At 49.4% G+C, this 22,833-nt stretch overlaps 1 protein-coding gene across 1 annotated transcript in view; it reads left to right on the plus strand.

Annotated features, from left to right (window-relative positions):
- Nucleotides 1-8,155: 8,155 nt before the first annotated feature.
- Nucleotides 8,156-22,833, plus strand: part of GPAT2 (glycerol-3-phosphate acyltransferase 2, mitochondrial) — a 43,722-nt gene continuing 29,044 nt past the window's right edge. The window contains exons 1-4 of the mRNA XM_030551896.1: nucleotides 8,156-8,211; nucleotides 19,274-19,444; nucleotides 21,371-21,484; nucleotides 21,837-21,910. Of these exons, the coding sequence (XP_030407756.1) occupies nucleotides 19,376-19,444; nucleotides 21,371-21,484; nucleotides 21,837-21,910 (257 nt within the window). The 5' untranslated portion in view covers nucleotides 8,156-8,211; nucleotides 19,274-19,375. The remainder of the gene's footprint in view (nucleotides 8,212-19,273; nucleotides 19,445-21,370; nucleotides 21,485-21,836; nucleotides 21,911-22,833) is intronic.

Below are 22,833 nucleotides of genomic sequence, written 5' to 3' on the forward strand. Positions count from 1 at the left end.
AGTGTCTGAGGTTGGCCCCCCAAAATCACAAGCCTCTTTTGATAATCTTATATTACAATATCAGTGACTAAATTTGAGAGGCCGAGTGTGTGCAATATACCAGCCCTGCAAAATCCCTTCTGTCTGGCAGGAGGACCAAATGTACTGACCCTCTGAGCCACATGCGCCAATCTTCGGAAGTTCACGAGCCGGGACTTGGGGTTTCAGCCCTGCAGGAGGCACCTGCTGGGGCTGAAGCTCCGAGCCCCAACTAGGTGTACCCCAAGAGCCCCCACTCCACTGGGAAGAAGCCAGAGGTGATGCATGGGGTGGCACGTTTTTGCCAGGGTTTGCTGGCCCCACTCCATCACATAGTGCCACCAGGCTCCCTCCCTGCCAGGCAGCTGCTGGAGCCAGTGGCTCCTCCCAGCAGCTCCCAGGTGTTTGCCGCTGCTAATACCTGGGAGCTGCAGGGTGAGGCCGCTGAGGGTAAAGGGGGGAGGGGGGCGTGCCTGGAGGTGTGTGACTCAGGCTGTTGGCGGGGGTGTCGAATCTTTAAATGGTGCCACCCACCAGCAGGGACTAGTTATCTCTTGCACAAGCCCCTAGCCCCAACCCCATCTGGTAGGCAGAGAATGCGGGAGGGGTGAGCCGCACTTTAATGATAAAAGAGCCGCAGTTTTGCTACCCCGCTAGATAGCATCTCTGATCTTCTGTTTAAAAAACAAGGGCACTGCCTTCTATTAGGTCAGGTGGGAATGAAAAGTGTCAGGTCTGTATATGAGAAGGGTGAAATTCACCATTGGGCAGAAGGCCAGTGTAAAATCTAGGCACCCCTGCAACCCTGGTGCACAAAGTTTTGCATATGGGCCGGATTAGCATCTCGCTGACCCCCGTTTAAATCCAGAGTTAACTCCATTGATGTCAGTGAAGTTACTCTGGATTTCCACCAGCATATGTGAGACCAGAATCTGGCCCCGGATAGATACGTTTGTCTTTGGATTCTCCAAGCTCTTGAGCAGATTTTATTTAAAGGCCCCATGAGTGGTTCTACTCTAGGCATCTATCACATCTCCAGAGTCCTGTCAGAACCATTCTTTATCCTTCCAGAGCGGGATCGAAGGCAGAGTCACTGCTCTGGGAGCTTCAAAAGCTCTTGTTGCTCATTGATTCTTGGGGTTATTATTGGAGGGAACATGCAGTCGATGGCTGCTATTTTGGAGTTGTTTTTCCCTGCGATGTTGAGTGGGTTCTTTCTCCTTTCTGATATATTGACCAGCAGTAGCTAGGAGAAGGCAAAGCAGAGTGCATTTGGTTTTGTGGTGGTGGATGTAGGGAGATGAGATTCACAGATTTGATTCTCAGGTTTTAAGGCTAGAAGGGACCTCCTGCATATCACAGGCTGGAGCATTTCAGTCTGTTGCCCCTGGACTGAGCCCAGTGACCTGTGTCTGAATCAAGCCTAGCTTCCAGAAAGCCATCCACTCTTCTGTGAAAACATAGATGGAGAATCCACCACTCCCGGCGGCTAATCACCCTCACTGTTAAAACTTGGTGCCTTAGTTGTAATTTGAACTTGTCTGGCTTCAACTTCCAGCCATTGGTTCTTGTTCTGCTAGGTGAAGATCCTTCTGTGAGAGCTGGTGATAAGGTTATTCAGAACACTTGCCTCCCATCCAAGGATCTGCGCGTGATTAACAAATATTAGTTAATTCCGCCTCAAGCCCGTCCAACCCATCATGTGCGATCTGGGTTCAATTCCTGCCACTGGCCACAAGTCATGCTCTGTGACTCAGTTTCCCCATCTGTAAAATGATATTGCTTTGTAAAGCTCTTTGTGATCCACTGATGACCAGTATTAGATAGAAGCTAAATAGTAATATTAACACCTCTCTCATGAGCTAGTGAATATCATCATATGAGACAAATCTTACACGGCTCCTGTCCCTGTAACGTTTGAACACCTCGCCATCTTTAATATATGTATCCTCTCAACACCTCTGTGAGCTAGGGCTGTGTTGTTATCACCATTGTACAGATGGGGAACTGAGGTCACACAGGGACTCTATAGCAGCCTAGTGTGCTAACCACTGGATCACATCTCCTGGGGAAGCTGAGACTCAGAAAGGTGAGCTCAAGGTCAGTTAGTGAGTTTTAGTATAACCTGGGATGGAATAAAGAAGGTATCGCCTCTCAAACTCTGCCCACAATTCCAGGTCCCGCCCACAATCCCACTGGGTGTTTTTGCAAAAACTGACCAGTGCTAAAATGATTAACATTGTTGTTGTTTAAAATTTCATCAAACTGCTTCAGAATTGAAAGGGACCCACACAGGAAAATAAAACTCTGGTTTTATGATGCTTAAAAAAGACCTAAAAGGTGTTTTAAAAATAATAGTAATTGACTTGTCTTTTGACATCAGAAAATCATATTTTATCCCCTTTCCTGGAAGGATCTCTGGGCAGCTGGGTTTGACATCAAAACCAGAATCTGAGAGGGAAAGGTGGGTTTTTTTTGGAGGTTCAGTCAGGCTTATCAAAACTCTGTCATTTGGGTAAGCATTATTTAACTCAAATGCTCGGTAAACAGTGAGAAGGAAAGATCTCTTGGTGAAAGATTTGCCAGCCCAACTGCTTGAATGGAGGGCTGAGAAAGATTTATCTCTGGCAAAAATAGAGATGGTGGAACTTGCCATTTCTCGAAGGTCAAACAAAAGCAAGCAGGACGATTGTAAACTCTTTGGAGCAGAGGCTGTCTTTGCGTAACAAGTGTGTACAGTGCCGAGCACGGTGCGGCCCCAACCCTGACTGGTGCCTCAAGGTGCTACGGTGATAGAACGTGAATAAACAACTATTTCAGGCCTGGGACAAAACAGGGCAGAAGCTCAATGTTCTTTTCCTGAAACAGGTCTCCTTTAGCTGAGAGGATGCCTTGCAAACAGTCACGGAGCGCTACAGACAGGAAAAAGGAAATGTCCTCGTCTCGGAGAAACCGCTCACCTGGAACCAACACCTGAGTTCTCAGCCTAGGTATTATGGAGAGTTTTGGGCTTTCATTCAATCAAGTCCAGCAAAGCCCTTTAATGATCAGATTAGTGCTTTCCTATTTTCTGAGTCAGTAGCTCCAGCGCCTGAATCCAAAAATTAAGAAAATTGGAAGAGGCTGCACCTCTCTGAACTGATTAATATCTAGCACTCCAGCGAGCACACCTCTGGGATTGTCTGGGCACCGTGATGGTGCTCCCTAGACCACAGCTCCCGGCGACGGAGTGGGGAACTGCACCTGTGAGCCCCCTCAACTCCCTGTCACGCTTCTTCTCTGCCTCACGCTGTTGGGGCTTTGCTGAAGGCTTCTGGAGATGGGGCCATTAACTAGGGCGCATCGAGATCCCCGCCCCCGAAAAAGCACAACAAAAATGAATATATTTTCATTTTCCTCTCATTTTTTGAAATGTTTCAAGATTTTGTCCAAAAAAGCCCCCCCAATTCTTAGCTTAAACCCCAGAACATTTAGATGACCCCCCCCGCCAAATTTGACAAAATCATTTTCCATAAAAATTTCCATTTTGTCCAAAAAGCCACATTCCATCATGGTGAAAACCATTTGGACAAGACACTTTCAACCAGTTCTGCCCTTAGCCTCGCCGTGCCTCAATTTCCCTGGTGTAAAAACCCTGGTCAGGTTTGCGAGACTCATCTACTGATTCTTTGTAAAGTGCTTTGAGGTCTTGGGAGGGAAGGAGCTGTGTCATTTTCCAACTGGGAGGCTGAACGGATGACATTCATTGGGAAAAAATTAACTGAGGAGCGACGAGGATGGAATTAGTAAGACAGACATCTGCATGGACGTTGTGGAGTGGAGCAGCTTAGCGCCAGGAGCCTGGGGACCGAATGGTCGGATCAGATTTGCAGAGAGAAATGCTGCACTCAAGAACTGATTGTGCCCTGGAGAAACGTATCAGAATGCTTGAGAATTGGAGCAAAGGGGACGCTCCCAGCCTAAACGCGGGGCTCTGACCCAGGGGGACTGCAAAATTGCTGAAAACGGATGCCTGTGAAGGATCTGCCTGAATTAACCATGGAGAGGGAGTGTCGTGAGGGCAGGAGAGAGAGAGAGGTGGGGTGACGCTGTGATTGTCACCTGTGGAAAGAAAGCTTTGAAAGAAGCAGGGGATGAAGAGAAGGAAGGGGAGAGAGTGAGAGAAGAAAAAGAGAGAGAGACACACACAGTATGTGCCTTTGGACATTCAGTTCCCTTCATGCGAGGACCAAGGCCTCCTTGTTAAACACTGGCCTGCCAGTGTAACTAACCCCAGTGCGGCCAGTGAGGGTGCACCCCAGGGTGCTGGTCTGGGGGGTGACCAAGGGCTTGTTTACACAAAGACTTATTGTGCAGTAAGCTGAGGTGGAAAAGGGCCTCTGACATACAGCTCCGAGCACGCTACGGAACAGTCGCTGCACCATAGCTGGGTCCACACCGCCACCTAGCATGCGGGCAGGCTACTGCGCTTTTCCTAGCGTGCACCCTTGCAAGCTGAAGTGGCTGCTCAGCCGGGCAGGGCTTGTCCCACTCGCCCCTTCAGCTGGCTAGGACGGGAGTGGCTATGGAGGCAGCACACTCAGTCCTCTAATGGGAAGGAGCATCTTCCGTCGCATCTCAATGTCCCCCTATCCTAGTGATGCTCTGAGTGGTACTGATGCGCTGGGCCAGCACTTGAGGAAGACAGAGGAAAGACTCCCATTGACTTCAGTGGCCTGTGAACCGGGCAGCAGGCAGGCCACTCCGGTGAGGAGCCCAGGAGGTGGTTTCTCGGTACGTTTCCCTGCGTCGGCTGGGGTGGGGTATTGGAAAGCATCTAGGGCAAGCTCCAGGGCCTTCTCTCCCAGCGCAGGGTGCCGTTCATTCCTATTTTAAGCCCAACTGGACTCTCAGCTTGTTCTTTCTCTTGAAACCAATGAGATTTATTTGAATCTTGCAGCTAGAGAATAGGGGCCCTGGGAGCTGGGTGAGAATCATGAGCCCCTTCTACTGCTGGGGAAACTGAGGCACAGAGCGAGGCTGTGACTTGCCCAAGACCGTGTAGCACAACAGTGGCAGAGCCAAGAATAGATGTCCTAGGACCAAGCCCCAATCCTTGTTCCTGTGATCACACAGCCTCTCTGTTTGCCATTTGCTGTCCCTTGGGCCCCTCAAGAGCTGTCCTGGCTTCCCCGAAGGTCCATCACAAATCCCAAAGTCAGCAATGCTGCAGGGTCGGGCTTCAACCATCAAACATCCTCTGGGTCCACCAACCCCACCATCTGGCTTGTGTGGTACCTTTCAGTGACAAGTCAAGCTGATGGCACTAGGGGTCGGATTCTGTGCTTGCTCATGCTGGGATGCATCAGAAATGACTCCCTCAAAGTGTTGCCTGGTGCAATTCACCCCCTATGCAAAAGGCCAGCACTGAGTCTGCGCCCCACTGAAGCCCGTACGCTAGATGACAAGCGTATTCGAGAGGCAGTGTGAGCCAAGGAAGGTGAGTGGGATGGGGCGGCTGGAGACGTACTCTGCCACTGACTTACCATGTAACCTTGTCTCTGTTGCCCGGCGATCAAAGGAGACATTAGTGGTGTATATAGGCTCTGTGCTGGGGTGAATGCCATCTTCCTTGAGAGCAGAATCAGATCTCCTGCCAACAGGAGGACCAAATGGTACCCAGGTGAGGAGCATCTTCACTTGTTAAACTTTTGAAGAACTTAAGAGGTTGCCTGCCCCTAAATCCAGCCCTGCCTGCAGATCCTTCTAGCCTGGACCCTTTCCGCTCGGTGTTCCTTCTCCATGTGTTCAGAACCCACTCCTGCTTCTCTCCTCTCCCCATTACTGCTAGACTGGTGCAGCAGGGTCCGCCTTTGCTATACGTCAAACCAGTGCGTGCTTGTAGCGGGGTGATTACCCACTCCTGCCCTTCGGGGTGGAAAACAGCCCAGGAGAGGGCTGGGGAGCTCCAGCCTGGAAAACCCCAGGCTGCGGCCTAGCACAAGGCCAACAGGCACTGGGGGTTGCAGAGGGCAGCCCAGGAGTAGGCAAAGGCATCAGGTCCAAACCCAACCTTGCCTGTGATGAGTAGGCTGATACTGTAGTCTGCCCCAGGGCGCGGGGGTTAGACAATGACTGGCAGTAGCCTGATACTGAGGTGAGGTTGGGATAGTGGGTGGGGGTTTCCTGGGGAGGGGAGACCCTGAGAGAAAGGGGTTACTGCCAGGGGGCAGTACCCCAGCTAACAAGGCACTGGTTCCAGGAGGGACACAGGGGCCAAGTGGTAGCGGGACACTGGCCTGCAGAGAGTGCTCCTAAGGCTGGAGAGCTAATTCCCAGAACAGAGCAGCAGGAGGCGCTGCAGGTTTGAGTCCCACACCCTTACAGTGCTGTTCTCCTTCATTTACTTGTCTGCACTGTTTCATCTCCTCTGAAAATGAAGAACTCTTCCTGTCAGCGCAAATGCTCAGGGTATTTATCCTCATGCCAGCCTGCTAGCGGCGCTGTGGTCGAGGCCCCAGCAGCACTTAAAATATCCTGTTTCCAGACGTCTTTCACTGTGCCATAATAATTTGTTCCACTTTAAAACTTGGCATAGAAAGTCACTGCGTTGTACTTTTCTCCTGAAAACCAGCACATTTTGGAGGGGGGGGGGAAAACCCAACAACAAATAGTTTGGGCCATTTTTATGCTGACGGCAAAATATATGGATGTATTCTGAACAATTAGTTTTTTTGTGCTTGTATCAGTACAAATGAACAAACCAACCCGTGCTGATGTCTTTGGGAGTTCTGAATGATTTTTCCCTTGTATCAGTAAAAAAAACCCCAAAAACCCAAAAGGTCATTTTCATATACAGAACAGCATTTGAGCTGTGTTTTTCTCTAATTGCCTGTTGTCTGGGCCAAACAAACTGAAAGAAGCCAAAATACTGATGATAGAAAAGGCTGTGTTGCACAAGTTTGTCATTTCTTCTAAGAGTTTTAGTGCTTTTAGTGCACAGTTAAATTTGTTGTATTGGGCCCTGGTTGGGTACAGGAAGAGAAGCCAAGCTGGTTAAAAAATGCTGTTTCATCAAAGCAGAATCTGTTTCAGTGAAGTTTGAGATGGAGACAGAGACTTCTTCCTTCATAAAGTACAGTAACTGCTTTACAGCGGGTGATTTCTAAAGTTAGTTCTGTTTGCCAGGAGCTGGGAATGGGCGACAGGGGTGGATCACTTGGTGATTACCAGTTCTGTTCATTCCCTCTGGGGCACCTGGCATTGGCCACTGTCGGAAGACAGGACATTGGGCTAGATGGACCTTTAGTTTGATCCAGTGTGGCCGTTGTTAGTGCTCTGTGCAGATTTCACTGCAGTACTGTGGTTAGGAGGATATTGCAAAACTAGCTTGTAAATTCTCTGGGACAAGGACTGGCTTGTGAATAAATATTTATATCACACTTAGAAGAACAGAACCCTTATCTCTGATGGGGCTCTCTCAGCACTTTCGTAATGCAAATTATATTAAGCTTAATTAATGTGGTTTGTAAAGGCCTCTGAGCGCCTGAAGTGAATGTTACCCTAGTGGATCAGTATTATTAGTATGGGCTGCACCTGTGAAACTGTTTGTGTGACATGCATGTTCGAGTCTTCCTTTTCATGGGGCTCCTTGAAAACCTCTACCTTAATAGCCCTATGGCCTAGCATGTTCCACAAGATCGGTAACATACAACCAAGGCCCAAATCCTTCAAGGCCTTCAGGCTCCGAACAGTGAAATCAGTGGAAGTTGGGACCTTTTAAGGATCTGGGCCCAGGAGAGGAGGTAAAAACACACTTAACAATGGTGTTGCCCCTAGATGGGAAAACCGAGGCAGACAAATGGCAAAATTCCTTGCCCAATCTAACCAACCTCCCCCATTAGACAATCCCTTCCTGCAAACCAGGAGGGGAAAAACCCAGCCCCTCCTTTCTTCCCTGCTGGTGGAGGGCATGAAGTCTGAAAATATTTCGCTTCTTCCCTCCATAATCCAGATCCCCAGTGCTGGGCACCACTCAGGCAGGTCAGAGCCTCCCAGGGCTGAACCAGGGCCAGCCCAGGCTCCGCCGGCGGGGGTGTTGGGGGGCGGGGCCGAGCGTGCTCCGGGGCTGGAGGCTGCAGCTGCTGCGGCTCCCGGGCGGGCTCTGCCGGCCGCGCACGTGGGGGAGGCGGCAGCGGCTGGAGCGGGACCTGGGTGAGCGCACCCCGGGGTCGGGCCGCTGCCATCGGCTCGGGGGGTGTCCCTGTCAGTGGGGAAACAGGCACCGCCCCCCCCGGCCATGTACTGTGTATGGGACCCCGAGCCCCGCCCCGTGCACGGCTCCCGACCTGCCCCCCGAGCCCTGCCCCGTGCATGAGACCCCCTGCCCCCCACGCTCCTTCCGTGCCCCATCGAACCCCGTCCCGTGCACGGCCCCCTGCCCTCTCCCTGCCCTTCTGGGCCATGTAGTGTGTTTGGGACCCCCTGTACCCTCCCCCGTGCATGGCCCCCTTCCTGCCCCCCCCTCTGCACCATCATGCCCCCTGACCTCCTCCCTGCTCCATCGGGCCCCGCCCCCTCTGTGCCCCGTCGGGCCCTGCCTGGGCCATGTACTGTGTATGGGACCCCTGGCCCCTCCTCTGCTCCACCCACAGTGTTTGGGACCTTCTCATCCCTGCCCTACCAGCAGGCCACGTACTGTGAATGGCGCCCCCTCCCCAGTCCTACTGGGCCATGTGCAGTGCCTGTGACCCCTCCCCTGCTCTGCCAAGCCACAGACAGTGTCTTGAACCTCTTTCCCCCTCCCCTACACCCCCTGCTCTTCACCAGGTCGTATATTCCATAGGGCTCCATTTGTTAGTGTGACGAGTCCAGCCTGCTGCCTGGGACTCAGGTGCTGTGTAAGTGTATAACAGTGTTGCTTGACTCTGGGCTACACCTTCAAATTGGATCAGCCTATCTATATGGCTGTGAGCTATGCAGAATTTTGAAGAATTATTCTGTTGACCTAGCTACTGCCTCTCAGAGGGGGTTGAAAACCTCCTTCCATTGATGTGGGAAGCATCTGTGGTATAGCTGAGCTGGGTTATGTAGACGTACCCTTAGATTGTCTGCTTCGGGAGGCAGGGACCACCCTTTTGTTCTGTGTTTGTACAGGGCCTTGCATGGTGGGGTCATGGGCCGTAACTGAGCTGCCAGTCGTTACTGTAGTACACGTAATCATACTATTTCTTTGTATACCTAAGTGTTAAGAAAAATAACGGGAGCCTGGAAAGCTGCTTCTGTGCTATTTCCAAATCCCTTAGCCTCTATTGTTACTGAATCGGATCCTTTCAAACGAGGCAAACTCTGTGTTCCTCTGAAAGGGCCTTAGCAAGGGGTGTACGAACCCTGTGTGGCGGCTGAAAAGAGAGGCGGTTTTTCAGAGATCGGAGTGCCATGAAAATTCATATTCTTAAACTCAGCCTTACCGCTTTCTTCACTGATCTAACCACCCGTCCTGCTACCCTCTCCCTACCTCTGCGCTTGAATAACTGAAAAATGGCCAAAAGCTTCCAAAATAAGGTGCCATTCATGCAATCACTTACACATATGTATTATTATTAGTTGTTATTTATACTTTCCAGCACCCAGGAGCCTCAGTCATGGCCCAGATCGCTGTAAAAATAAGCAGGAGAAATTTCAGACCCCAAATCATTTTTTTTTCTGGGAAGCAAGTTCTAAGCTATTGAAAATAGAGATTTGACGCAGAAAGTGGGTTCCTCCCTGACTTTTAAGGGACACAATCAGATTAAAATCATCGTCGTTTGTTTTTGTATTACAGTTATACAAATCCCTAACTGAGAACTGGCCCCATTGTACTAGGATGTTGTACACACACACACATCAAGAGACTGAAGAAGTTCAATAAGACAGACCCAGGGCGGGAGGGGAAACTGAGGCAAGAGAGGAGACGTGATTTGCCCAATCCTTCTGTCTTCCAAAAATTTTATAACCAATGTCCTATCCTGTGTTATAAATAGTAACAAATTCTTATAAAGAAACCACTTAGAGTATTTAATCTTCCTTTCATCTTTTAGATTGTTACTTTTTTTATTCTTTTGCATGTTAATCAATTTGGACAATAGGTTCTCCTTTGTTTCTGGCTGATTTTTGCCTTCTGGATCCCATGTGCTAGCACAATGCTGCAATGTTTGGGTTGCAGACGCTGCAGCGGGAATGCTTAAATCAAAATTCTTCTCAATGGATATTTTTATATTAAATTTTATTGAAATATTTCACTAAGTGAGCATGTTTCTTGGGGACTTTCTCCCATTTCTTTTTTTATTTATTATTATTTACATTTTTGTATCTATTAGGCTGTTGAAAGGTTGCTTTCTTCCTCCCTTTAATAAATTGTGCTTTGATGTTAAAAAAGCTGCTTTTCTGGTTTATGGGCTAGCAAAATCATTTGCAAAAAAGGGAAGGTGTAAGAGGCTAAAACTCTTCCACATTTTGATGTCTGATTTTCAGACTCGGGTGCCTTAAAATGAGTTATTCAGATCCCTATTTAGACCTTATTTCTGCAGTTGACAATGTGCAGGCAGATTGCTTCATCTGCATGGAACTCTGCAGAAGACAGGGGTCTGCCCACATGTACATTATAGGATTGGGGTCTTGAATGCATAGATAAGAGTCTTAACCTACCTTGCATTGAAACTGAAGGGAGTCCAGTGTCTCTGAAATCAGGCCATTTATTTTACTACCTAAGATCCTGATCCTGCAAAGAAGTAAGCACATGCTTAATTTTATGCCCTGTGAGTAGCCCCACTGAAGCCAGCTGCCATCGGGCTGTGTTGCCTAGCGAGAACTTGAAATACTTAGAATCTGTTCCTGGCTCTACCAGTGGCCTGCTGGGTGACCTTGGGGAAGTCACGTCGCTTCCCCGTGCCTCAGTTTCCCCATCTGTCGCTGAGAGATAATGGTACTGACCTCTTTTGTAAAGCACTTTGAGATCCGTAGATGAAAAGCACTATAGACGAGCTGAGTATTCTTATTTACAGGACTGGGGTGCTAAAATAGAGCCGGAGATGCCTAGCTTTAGGTACACATATTTGAAAATATTGATCTGTTGTAGTTAGACGACTTAATGCTCGTTGAATTATTTCCTGTTGTCAGCTATGCTGCGTTGTCCCCAAAAAAGGAGCTTTTCACTTGTAATCAATCTTTATGTATTCTTAAGGCATGGCATTATGCCCAGAAAGCAGTTTTTGCTTTTTGTAGTCTTTGTTAACCAGTTATTTGCCAAAGTAGCGCTATCCTGCTGCAAGTGTACTTAGGACTCATATCCGCGAAAGTCCATTCTTTACAAGATTGCTATCCCAAATCCAAATGGCCAGGTCATGACCCTGTGTCAGATTGCTTTGACCAAAGCTTGGCTAATGGCTCCTCTCTGGCTCCCCAGACTATATTGACTAAAAGCATAGCTAATTGGTTTGACTACATTCATGGTTCATTATTAAAAATGTTCAAGAGACCAAATCGCCAAACGTAGGCAAACTTATTGTCTACAGATAAAACAGCACAATACAAAAAGCAGACGTACCCTCTGCCTGCGAAGCAATTCTTATCTTGCAGCATGTTCCCCTGACCCAAAAGGCATGCTTCTGAAATGTGCTTTTAAATTAGCTATATTTATAGTATGGTTTTACAAGTTACATCACGAAAACCCAACCCACCGCTTTGTAGCATTTCCTTAACTGGTGGTTTTATTCTGTATTTTTCTGATCTTCATTTTGAATGCTACATTCCAAAGCAGTTGCCTGTGTCGGTACCTGTATTAAGATATAGAACAAATTGTGTCTTGACTTTGGCAGATTTCATATTTGCTAGCTCCAAACTGACCTCAGCTTTGCAAAACGCTCTGGGATACTTAGCCTAAGTGAATAGGAGTAAGCAGAAGACCATGCAAATCTGTGCTGCCATTTATCAGTAATATAATGTGTAATACATATTCATATGGTGTGCAGTACCTAGAGCAAACACACATTGGCTAACAGATTCAAACAATTCCTACCGGTGTTAAATTGCTGTGGTGCTATCTTGCCCCCAAGTCTAAATGTTGCACTGGGTATGTCTACACTACGGGATTATTCCGATTTTACATAAACCAGTTTTGTAAAACAGATTGTATAAAGTCGAGTGCACGCAGCCACACAAAGCACAATAATTCGGCGGTGTGCGTTCATGTACTGAGGCTAGTGTCGATTTCTGGAGCACTGCACTCTGGGTAGCTATCCTGTAGCTATCCCATAGTTCCTGCAGTCTCCCCCGCCCATTGGAATTCTGGGTTGAGATCCCAATGCATGATGGTGCAAAAACAGTGTCGCGGGTGATTCTAGGTAACTGTCGTCACTCATTCCTTCCTCCGTGAAAGCAACGGCAGACAATCATTTCGCGCCCTTTTTCCATGGATTGCCCTGGCAGATGCCACAGCATGGCAACTATGGAGCCCGTTTTGCCTTTTGTCACTGTCACCGTATGTGTACTGGATGCCGCTGACAGAGGCGGTACTGCAGTGTTACACAGCAGCATTCATTTGCCTTTGCAAGGTAGCAGAGACGGTTACCATCCCTATTGTACCGTCTGCCATGCCATTGTAAATTGGTGATGAGATGACGGTTATCAGTCATTCTGTACCATCTGCTACTGTCATGGGTGCTCCTGGCTTGGCTTTAGCTGAGGTTGGCCTGGGGCGCAAAGACAAAAATGGGAATGACTCCCCGAGTCAATCCTGCCTTTATGGTTTATCTAAAAATAGAGTCAGTCCTGCCTAGAATATGGGGCAAGTGTTACTAGAGAACCAGTGTATCAGAGAACCAGAGAGCACAGCCGCTCCGTGTCATATCCTGCGGTAATGATGCCATTCATGGGGGGTGCCCCTGCAACACCCCACCCGTTGCTTCCCTCCTCCCCCAACCTTCCTGGGCTACCGTGGCAGTGTCCCCCCATTTGTGTGATGAAGTAATAAAGAATGCAGGAATAAGAACTACTGTGTTTTTAGTAAGATAAAATGAGGGGGAGGCAGCCTCCAGCTGCTATGATAGTCCAGGCAGTACAGAACCTTTTCTTTAGACATGAAGGGGGGTGGGGGGGGGCTGATGGAACTCAGCCCCCAGTTGCTATGATGACGGTTACCAGCCATTCTGTACCATCTATCTGGAATGACTGGGAGTCATTCCTATTTTTACCCAGGCGCCCCCGGCTGACCTCACCTGAGGCCAGCCAGGAGCACTCATGGGTTGATGACGAGGACGGCTATCAGTCCTTTTATACGGTACTGTCTGCCACCGAGCAGGGGAGGGGAGGGGAGAGGAGAGGATGCTGCTGTTCAGTGCTGCAGCACCGTGTCTACCAGCAGCATGCAGTAGACATAGGGTGACATATAAAAAAGTCAGGAAACGATTTTTTTCCCGTTTCTTTCATGGTGGGGAAGGGGGAATAAATTGACGACATATACCCTGAAACACCCCGGACAATGTGTTTGACACTACAGGCATTGGGAGCTCAGCCAAGAATGCAAATGCTTTTTGGAGACTCCGGGGACTGTGGGATAGCTAGAGTCCTCAGTCCCCCCTCCCTCCCTCCAAGAGTGTCCATTTGATTCTTTGGCTTTCCGTTACGCTTGTCACACAGCACTGTGCTGTGGCCTCTGTCTATCATAGCCTGGAGATTTTTTCAAATGCTTTGTCATTTCGTCTTCTGTAACGGAGCTCTGATAGAACAGATTTGTCTCCCCATACAGCGATCAGATCCAGTATCTCCTGTACAGTCCATGCTGGAGCTCTTTTTGGATTTGGGACTGCATCGCCACCCGAACTGATCAGAGCTCCACACTGGGCAAACAGGAAATGAAAATCAAAAATTCGTGGGGCTTTTCCTGTTTACCTGTCTTCCTGTCTACCTGGCCAGCGCATCCGACTTCAGATTGCTTTCCAGAGCGGTCACAATGGTGCACTGTGGGATACCGCCTGGAGGCCAATACCGTCGATTTGTGGCCAAACTAAACCTAAATCCGATATGATAATACTGATTTCAGCGCTACTCCTCTCGTCGGGGAGGAGTACAGAAACCGGTTTAAAGAGCCCTTTATATCGATATAAAGGGCCTCGTTGTGTTGACGGGTGCAGCGTTAAATCGGTTTAACGCTGATAAATTCGTTTTAAACGCGTAGTGTAGACCAGGCCATTGACAGTCTCAAGAATCCCTTTATAGAGCTGTTACTGAGATGCTGTATTACAGGCAGAGTTTTATTGACTTTTGGAGGAATGTCAGATATGCTCCAGCTGGCGTGAGTTGGATGCAGCCATCACGGGGTGAAATGTTATAGCCGGGGTTATGCAGGAAGTCAGATTAGATGATTGTAAAGGTCCTTTTAGCCTTGAAATCTGACACTTAAGTCTCTGGTATGCATGCTTTGGGGCATTGTCTAGGCCCAGGGCCCTGGTACTATTTGGGAACACTGGTAAAACACAGGTGCCATTTAGCTTGGAATAATAGGTTCCCCGGCATAGTTGCTTTTACTGGGATGTTTGAAAGGAGGTGACATACCCGGCTGCTTGGGAGAGGCCTGAGAAATGCCGTGAAAGACACTAAACACTGAGAATTTAAGCCGTAGCACCTTACAGATATTCAGAGAGACAGATTTTGCAGAAGCAGCAACGGGAAGTCAGGGGGGACTTAAATCTTTCCCTTATGGGCAAAATCATCTGGGGGGTGATCCAGTTATAATCCTTTTTCCCCAGACTAACCTCTGTCCACTTAACTGCCCCATGCTTAGCAGATGGTCTGGGAAGATTCAGCAGTGGGAGCAGAGGGAGCAGTGGGAGCAGAGCTGCACTGTATGTGCTGCACTGTATGTCACTGTATGTCAGTTCTATCTCCTTGTGCGGTGAGGGCTCGGCTGGTGGGTTTAGCTTCAGCGGTGTTTTTCATGCAAATGCTGGATGATGATCTCCGGACTCCTAGGAATCAATATGAAGGAATTGAATATTTTGTGATTTGCATTGCAGGTGTGCGCTGAGCTGCAGGAGAGGAAAGATGGTCCATTGGGTAGGGTGCTAGCCTGGGACTTGATTTGGATTTGAACCCCGACTCCGCCATAGATTTCCTGTGTAGCCTCTCTGGACCTCACTTCCCCTTCTGTTCAATGGGGCTACCAGCCCTGCCCTGCTTCACAGAGGTGGGGGAGAATCGTTATGTTAGAACGTGAGGCACTCAGCTGTTAGGTAATGGGAGCCACATACATACCTGGGCATTGAGCAGAACCCCAGTGTGCTAAGCATGGTACTAACATAGAGCAAAAATGTCCTTTGTATTATAGTAGTGTTAGAGAGCAAAGCCCCCACACGCCAGGTGCTGTACATTCACATAGTGAGAGACTGCCCCAGAGGCCTTAGAGTCTCGAGACAAAAGGTGGGTGGGGAAAATGAGGCAGGGAGGGGGATGTGACTTGCCCAAAGTAACCGGCAGAGCTGGGATTAGAACCTGGGTCTCTTGACTCCCAGTCCAGTGCTCTGTCCACTAGGTATCCCCGCCTCTTCAAATAAATGGCTTATACTAATGGATGAGACTAAGGAATCTCTCCAATCCTGTCTAAGTTCTTCCATGGTCCCATCTCTGTAGTATCTGAGCATCTCACATACAGAAATGGGATTGCTCTGCTAACACTCCCTGTACGCTAAGAAAGTGCTTTCACTGTTTGTGCAGAGAGGGACCTGAGGCATAGAAAGACCCTGGGCCATATTTTCAGAGACACTGAGCCTTTGCAGCTCCCCTTAACTGCAGCTAGCTCAGCATATCTGAGAATCAAGGCCTAAGGTGATTTGCCCAAGATCACGCATGCGGTCAGAGGCAGAGCTGGGAGCTCCCCCCCATCCCCATTCCCACAAATCTACAGCTTGATTCCGCAGTCTGGTGCTGTACAGATCTCTTGGCAGGGACTGCGAATTCTTCAACTTGTTTTCATTTTAAATGTTTCATTTCTGGGAGCAATTATGCAGCTTTGTGCACGCATGCCTTGCTTGTCAGCTCAATAAGGACAAAGAACATATGTTGGATCGTGGGCTGCTTTCATGGATCTTCCACAGTGTAGTGTGCATATAGCATCGCAGTTGTGGTTTGCAAGGTGTTGGGACAGCTGTCCTGTCTCTGTGTGTGTTGTGGGAGAAGAAGGGAATAACAGAAGGTGTTGTTGTCTGCATGATAGTAATAACATAACAAGGGGCTTTTGCTTAAACCAGTGATTTCCAAAATGAGAGCACAAAGAAGACTCGGGGGGCGGGCGTGGGGGGGTGTATGGACAGACCTCTCCGTTGTTCTCCAGGGTTTCAACTTTTTTTTTTTTAAATTAAGTCTCTAGTTTTTACACTTGAGATGGAAATCTTCAAGATGTGAACTGAATGTAACTGATGCGGAGATGCCTGCTTGAATTTGCAGAGAGCCTGAAACCATTGCTCAGATGTGTGAACTGCCCCATTTGTTCCAGAGGGGGTTGACTCGGATGTCAATGGTGATGTGTAAGAAAGGAGAGAAAGGACCGCATGAAGATTTATGCCAGTGGTTCCCCGGGGAGGGAGGTGAGAGGGTTGCAAGTGGGATGCAATTGGTTTCATTTCCTTGTTTGGGGCGTGGGGAGGACTCAGTTTTCAAAAGTTTGGGAAATACTGGGTTAAACCCCAGGGTCAGAACCTGGGTGACCCAACAAGTTAGAATAGGGTGTGACCACCCTGTCTTTTTGTGGCTAGATGGAGGAGAGTAGTCCTGAAAGTTTTGTTACAGAAGGGAAAGGGTGTGTGTAAAACTTTTTTTCTTTTGTAACAGAGCAACTGTATGTTAAAGGACAAGACCCACGGATATTTTTAAAAATCATTTTGAGTGAGTACGCCCCTGCTCCAGATTCTGCTCTCTGAGAGTTCTGCCTTTGACTCCCAGGGGTTCCTCTGGATTTGCACCTGGGGTAACTGAAAGTGGAAGACGAGGGTCCAAGGGGTTCAAAGCGCAAGGGGTGCAAATGTGAGCAAATAGGACTTGTTTCCGAACTGAGGCCAGGCAGGGGTAGAATCTGGGACCCTAAGCTTGGAACTTACAAGGTGTGTGTGCAGGAGAGAACGTTTCAGAAAATGATCAGCCTGTGTGAACAGGGGCTTAGAATGGAAACTCTTATGCTGCGTTAACCGTGGGCACCGGTGCAGAGCATTCACGCTGCGATACCACGTGTTTCCCATGGCTGGCTGGCTGACAGGAGCCCTTGCTACTGTTTGAGGAAGCAGGATTCTGTCTTTTTACTGGTGAGGCAGCTTGGAATTAGCCACGCGGGAATCTGGCCCGGACACTGGGGTTAACACCCTGGGCCCCATGACCCCAAATAACCACGTTCTGTTTTAATGGTATCACAGTAGCCCATTGCTGAGATCCACTAAGACATGGCCTCCTTGTGCTAGGCACTGCCTGTTCACGAGTGAGAAACCGTCCCCGCCCCTAAAGAGTTTGTGCTCCAGATAAACAAGGCCAGGGAAGGTTTATTCACCTCCTGGCCTAGCTCAGGTCTCCTGCATGCCCCTTCAATGCCCCAGCCACAGGACCTTCCCTCCGCTCTTCGAGCCCTTTGTGGGTGTTAGAAAAAGAGGCTGTGATGCCCCATTGATGCTAGAGAAGGAGCCTCTTTGTCCTTCTGTCCAGCTCTGCTCCCTGATTGCTTTGCAAAACACCAGCAGGTGCTTTCTGCAACCGGAACAAATGGGACTTGGAGGGAGTTCAGAGCCAAAGTGCCAATGCAATGATTAAGGGGCTGGCGGGATTGACTTATTAAGGGTAGAGGGGGAGGGATTATCCCCTACTGGTGCCTGGCTTTGGAGGAGTGCAAACACCAAGAAGGGGTGGGTGCTTTGGGGTGTGTAACCTGCAGGAGGGATGGGATGGAACTAACAAAGGGGAGTGTCGGTTAAGGTCTGTTAAGCTGTGAAGTTGTATTCCAAGTGGTAGGGTGGCATCTCTTAAGAGCTAGGAAAATATCCTAAAGGGGAAACTTGCTCTCCTTATGTTTGACTCTGTATTCTAGGTATGGGGACGCTATTGTACATGCCCTGAAGAGTTTACCGTCGATATAGGCAAAGCATAAGGAGAAACTGAGGCATGGATTGGGGAAGTGACTTGGCCAAGGCTGTACAGTGAATCAGTGGCGGAGCTGGGGATAGAGCCCAGGTCTCCCCCGTCTCAGTCCATCCTCCTGCCTGCTGGGCCGTCCTCTCCTTGTCCTCCCCTTATGTTCCCAGGGGTTGGCTTTGGTTGGTGGAGCCGAGCATGGGCTGGGATGCAGCGCAGGGCAGGCTCCCTGCCTCTGTGCTCTGGGTGTCGTTGGCTGGAGACGCAGTTTCCTGGTAGAAATTGGCGTCTCCATGTGAGAGCGAGGAGGGCGTGGGAGGGAAAAGTCAATTGTAATGATATTGGAGCTTAATTACAAAGAGAATAAACTCTTCTCCTCAGGGCTTTGGACGCATTGGTTGCTGGGTTTTTTTTCCTCTCTGTGCGGTAGACGAACTGCAGAACAATTGATTTCTCAGCCGAGGAGTTAGCCTTTCCCCTCGAGAGGTCTCCGGTTATGAAAGGAGTTTTCCTTTCACAGGGGATCTGTGGCCCCGCTTTGCCCATCTCTGGCTAAGACCATCTCCCAGGCAGTGAGCTGGAGAGTGCTGCAAATTCAGAGGCTCGAGCCTCTGTGAGTGAGGGGAGTGTGGAGTTGGTGTGGTGGCTCATGCTTGACGGTCTACCTGCAGCGGCCACTTAGGGCCATTATAGGAGTCCTTTGTACAATCCCCCTCTTCACCATAAAGACCTCCACCTTCCTGGCCTTATGCGTCCTTGGCCAAGGTGTGGTTGGCCTCCTTCTGAAGCATTAGGCGTTGGCCACAGGATTTGGCCAGGCCATTTCATGGACAGCAAAATGTTCATTCCAGGCGATCTCTTCCTGTCTGAGCAGCGCCTAGGTGGCTCTATAGATTGCAGGCCCGCAGTGTCTGAGAGCAGGGCAGTGCTGTTTGTACAGATGGGAAACTGAGGCACGGATCTAAATGACTCACTCAAGGTCCCCCAGGGCCTCTGTAGCAGAGCTGGCATCCCGGAGTAGCAACCGAACTGCTGGGCTGCCCTTCCTCTCAGTGGTGCTTTGGGTGGTGAGATTTCTCCGGGTGCCTCCTTGTCTCTCATGCCAGCTGGTGCCCTCTCATCTGTGTCTTTAAAGCTCCCGTCTGCACACTGCCCTCTGCGGACGCTGCTGCTTGTCCCACCAGGCCACTGGTCCAAAGAGCCTGCACCCACCTGTGCTTTGAGATCAGGGCAAGCCATGGCTCTGACCCAGCGGGACTCCGTCGCCCGTGTCCTGCTGGCTGAGGAGAAGTTGCTCCAGAGAAAAGTATGTGATCCCGTGGCGGGAGGGTACCCCAGTAGTGGCACCGCTCTCCCTGCCGAGGCAGAAGGGAGCTGTGACCCGGAGGAGGAGGATGAAGGACACTGAGTGTCACCCCTGTGTATCCAGATGTGACTGGCACTTGGGATCTATTCAGATCAGTGGGAGTCAGAGCAGGAGCAATCCTAGGGGCTGCAAAGGTTCCAGAGCCTGCGGTGAGCATCTGTGTTATTGCAAGAGGCACCACGTGACAGTGAGTGCTGAAAGCCTTCAGTCTCACTAGCTGGATGGGTCCCCAGTACAAGGCTCATTCTGTTGCAAATGAGGGCTGAGATTTTGCCTAAGGGGTTTAGGATCCACGTTCCCATTAAAACGAATGGGAATTGACTATCCAAATCCACTCGGCTTGGCAAGCCTCAGTCTTCATACCTAACAACTAGGGTGAGTGGGACCCTCTGAGACCGAAGAGGGGGCAGCATGCCTGCTTGAGCCCTGCCAGGGAATGAATTTCCCTGAGCCAGGCCATTCCCACCCAGAGGGGACAGACGAGTTGTCCCACAATGTCCTGTGGCAGGGAGCCTGGAGTGCCACCAAGGGTGCTGGCTGCTATGAACTATGGGCTACTGTCATGGTATAATTCCCCACTCTGAACCTTAGCGTCCAAAAGGTGGGGTACCAGCATGAATTCCTCTAAGCTCAATTAGCAGCTTAGTACTTGTAGCGCTGCCATCAACCAGGAACTCCAGTGCCTGGTACTCTCTGGTCCCCCCAAAACCTTGCCCAGGGACCCCCAAGACCCAGTCCCTCTGGATCTTAACACAAGGAGAGTAAACCCTTTCCCTCACCGTTGCCTCTTCCAGGCTTCCCCTCCCTGGGTTACCCTGGAAGATCACTGTGATTCAAACTCCTTGAACCTTTAAACAGAGAAGAAAATTCACCTTCCCCCCTCCCTCTCTCCCCCCCTCCCAGACTCTTCCTGAGAGAGAAAGTAATCCTAACACAGAGAGAAAATTAACCTTTCTCTCCCCCTTCCCTCCTTTCTCCCCACCAGTTCCCTGGTGGATCCAGACCCAGACCCCTGGGGTCTCACCAGAAGAAAAAAACAATCAGGGTCTTAAACAAGAAAAGCTTTTAATTAAAGAAAGCAAAACAGTAAAAATTATCTTTGTAAATTTAAGATGGAATATGTTACAGGGTCTTTCAGCTATAGACACTGGGAATACCCTCCCAGCCTAAGTATACAAGTACAAATTAAAATCCTTTCAGCAAAATACAAATTTGAACTCCTTCCAGCCAAATACACATTTGCAAATAAAGCAAACAAACATAAGCCTAACTCGCTTTATCTACCTAGTACTCACTATTGTGGACATATATGAGACTGTATCAGAGAGAATGGAGAGAAACCTGGTTGCACATCTAGTCACTCTCAGAACCCAGAGAGAACAACAACCAAACACTAACAGCACACACACAAACTTCCCTCCCTCAAGATTTGAAAGTATCCTGTCCCCTGATTGGTCCTCTGGTCAGGTGACAGCCAGGCTCACTGAACTTATTAACCCTTTACAGTCAAAAGAGACATGAAGTACTTCTGTTCTCTTAACCCTTAACTATATGTTTATGACAGCTACATACCCAGAAGTCTTTGTGGCTGGGTGCAGCGCCGGCATGGACAAGAAACATGCCCGCAGCACACGGAACCTGACTGCAGCTCTGCGGTCGGGTTGCGATCTATTGAGATTGGGGGTAGCCAGGAGACTCCCCCATGATCAAAGCTAGGCAGCGGTGAAGACCCAGCTGAAGTGATTTAGGAACTTGTCTCCTGGAAAGGCGATAGGGCTGCAAGCTTTTATTTCCTGTGATGGGGTTTCGTGTGATGGAGTGGGTGGGGGGTTGGGAGAAACAAGCTTTGTTTCATCTCTTCCTCAGATGAAGACGTGGCCTTTGGGCTTTGGGGTGAAGCTGGAGATTGTCACCCCTTTTCTGGGCAAGTACCGCCCGTTCATGGGGCGCTGCTGTCAGACCTGTACCCCGAAGAGCTGGGTAAGGAGGAGAGATTGGAAGAAGGAGGGGATCAACCTGGTGGTGGTTGGTGGCTTCTGCTTTCATAAGGGTTGGTCCCTCATGGGCAGGGCTAGGGCAGAAGCTTCCAGTCTCTAGGTCTTCCCAGCTGCCACCTTTCATCAGCACCAAAGCAGATTCTGGTGTCTGGGCAGCACCTGGCACTGCTGGCAGCTGCAGGGTAAAGAGAGAAGGAACTCGCCCTCCCAATGCTGGCAGAGATGGAGGGTTCCTGAATTATCCTTGGCAGAGGAATGAATTCCCAGGGGAGAGGGGGGGGCCCTGCTATTCAGGGTGTGTTTCTACTAATGGCCGTGCCTCTGTCTGCTTTCAGCAATCCTCCTTCCACAAGCACCTTCCCTCCCTGGGCTTTCACAATGTTCTCCAGGTGACGGAGGAAAACACCAGGTGAGTGTTGGAGGGGGCTGGGGAAAGGGTGCAGGGTAGGAGAGGGTTGGAATGGGGCAGTTTTCCGGGCACCGCTCTTCTCGTGTTATCTCCATGCTGGAGATGTGGTCTGAGGCCAGCCCTGGCAGCCAGGACTCCTGGGTTCTATCCCCAGCTCTGCACGGATTTGCTGTGGGATCTGAGGCGGGTCTCTTCTCCCTCCAAACAAAAGCAAGAATAATATTCATTTCTCTGCCTCACTGGAGTGATGGGAGGATTCATACGTTAGCCTCATTTGCTAATCAGTCTAATAATTAATCACTTTAAGGATTGTTTGTAAAGCCTTTTAAAAGCTGCAGGCCCGTCAAGTCTAAGTGTTATTAACAGCGGAGAAGAGAGTATTTGATTCATTCCCAGCCGCCCACCCACCCCAATTTCATGTAACAGCCACAGCAAAAGGGGACTAGAGATTCAACCGAGTACTTAGTTGTTACCAAAACATGTAGATTCCTACTCTGGTGTGAAAGTTTGTATCCAGAGATCAGAGTTTTCATTCTGATCCCTTCCCTGGGACCGGCCATGGTGAAGCACTGGAATGGGTTCCCTAGGGAGGTGGTGGAAGCTCCTTCCTTAGAGGTTTTTAAGGTCAGGCTTGACAAAGCCCTGGCTGGGATGATTTAGTTGGTGTTGGTCTTGCTTTGAGCAGGGGGTTGGACTAGATACCTCCTGAGGTCCCTTCCAACCCTGATATTCTATAATTCTATGAAATGCTTACAAAGCATTTTGGTTATGGCTGCCCAAGCTGTTTCTAGCCCTGGCAGTTTGTGTGACGGAGGATGTTTAAAAATGAGGTGATTCTGCTTCCTTTTCCCTGGACGTATGCAATGTACGCATGTCCAGATCCTCAGCTGATGGCAGTCTTGGCTTCAGTGGAGATTGCTGGC

Source organism: Gopherus evgoodei, chromosome 2 (genome assembly GCF_007399415.2).
Source record: "Gopherus evgoodei ecotype Sinaloan lineage chromosome 2, rGopEvg1_v1.p, whole genome shotgun sequence".
In the NCBI taxonomy this organism is placed as follows: domain Eukaryota; kingdom Metazoa; phylum Chordata; order Testudines; family Testudinidae; genus Gopherus; species Gopherus evgoodei.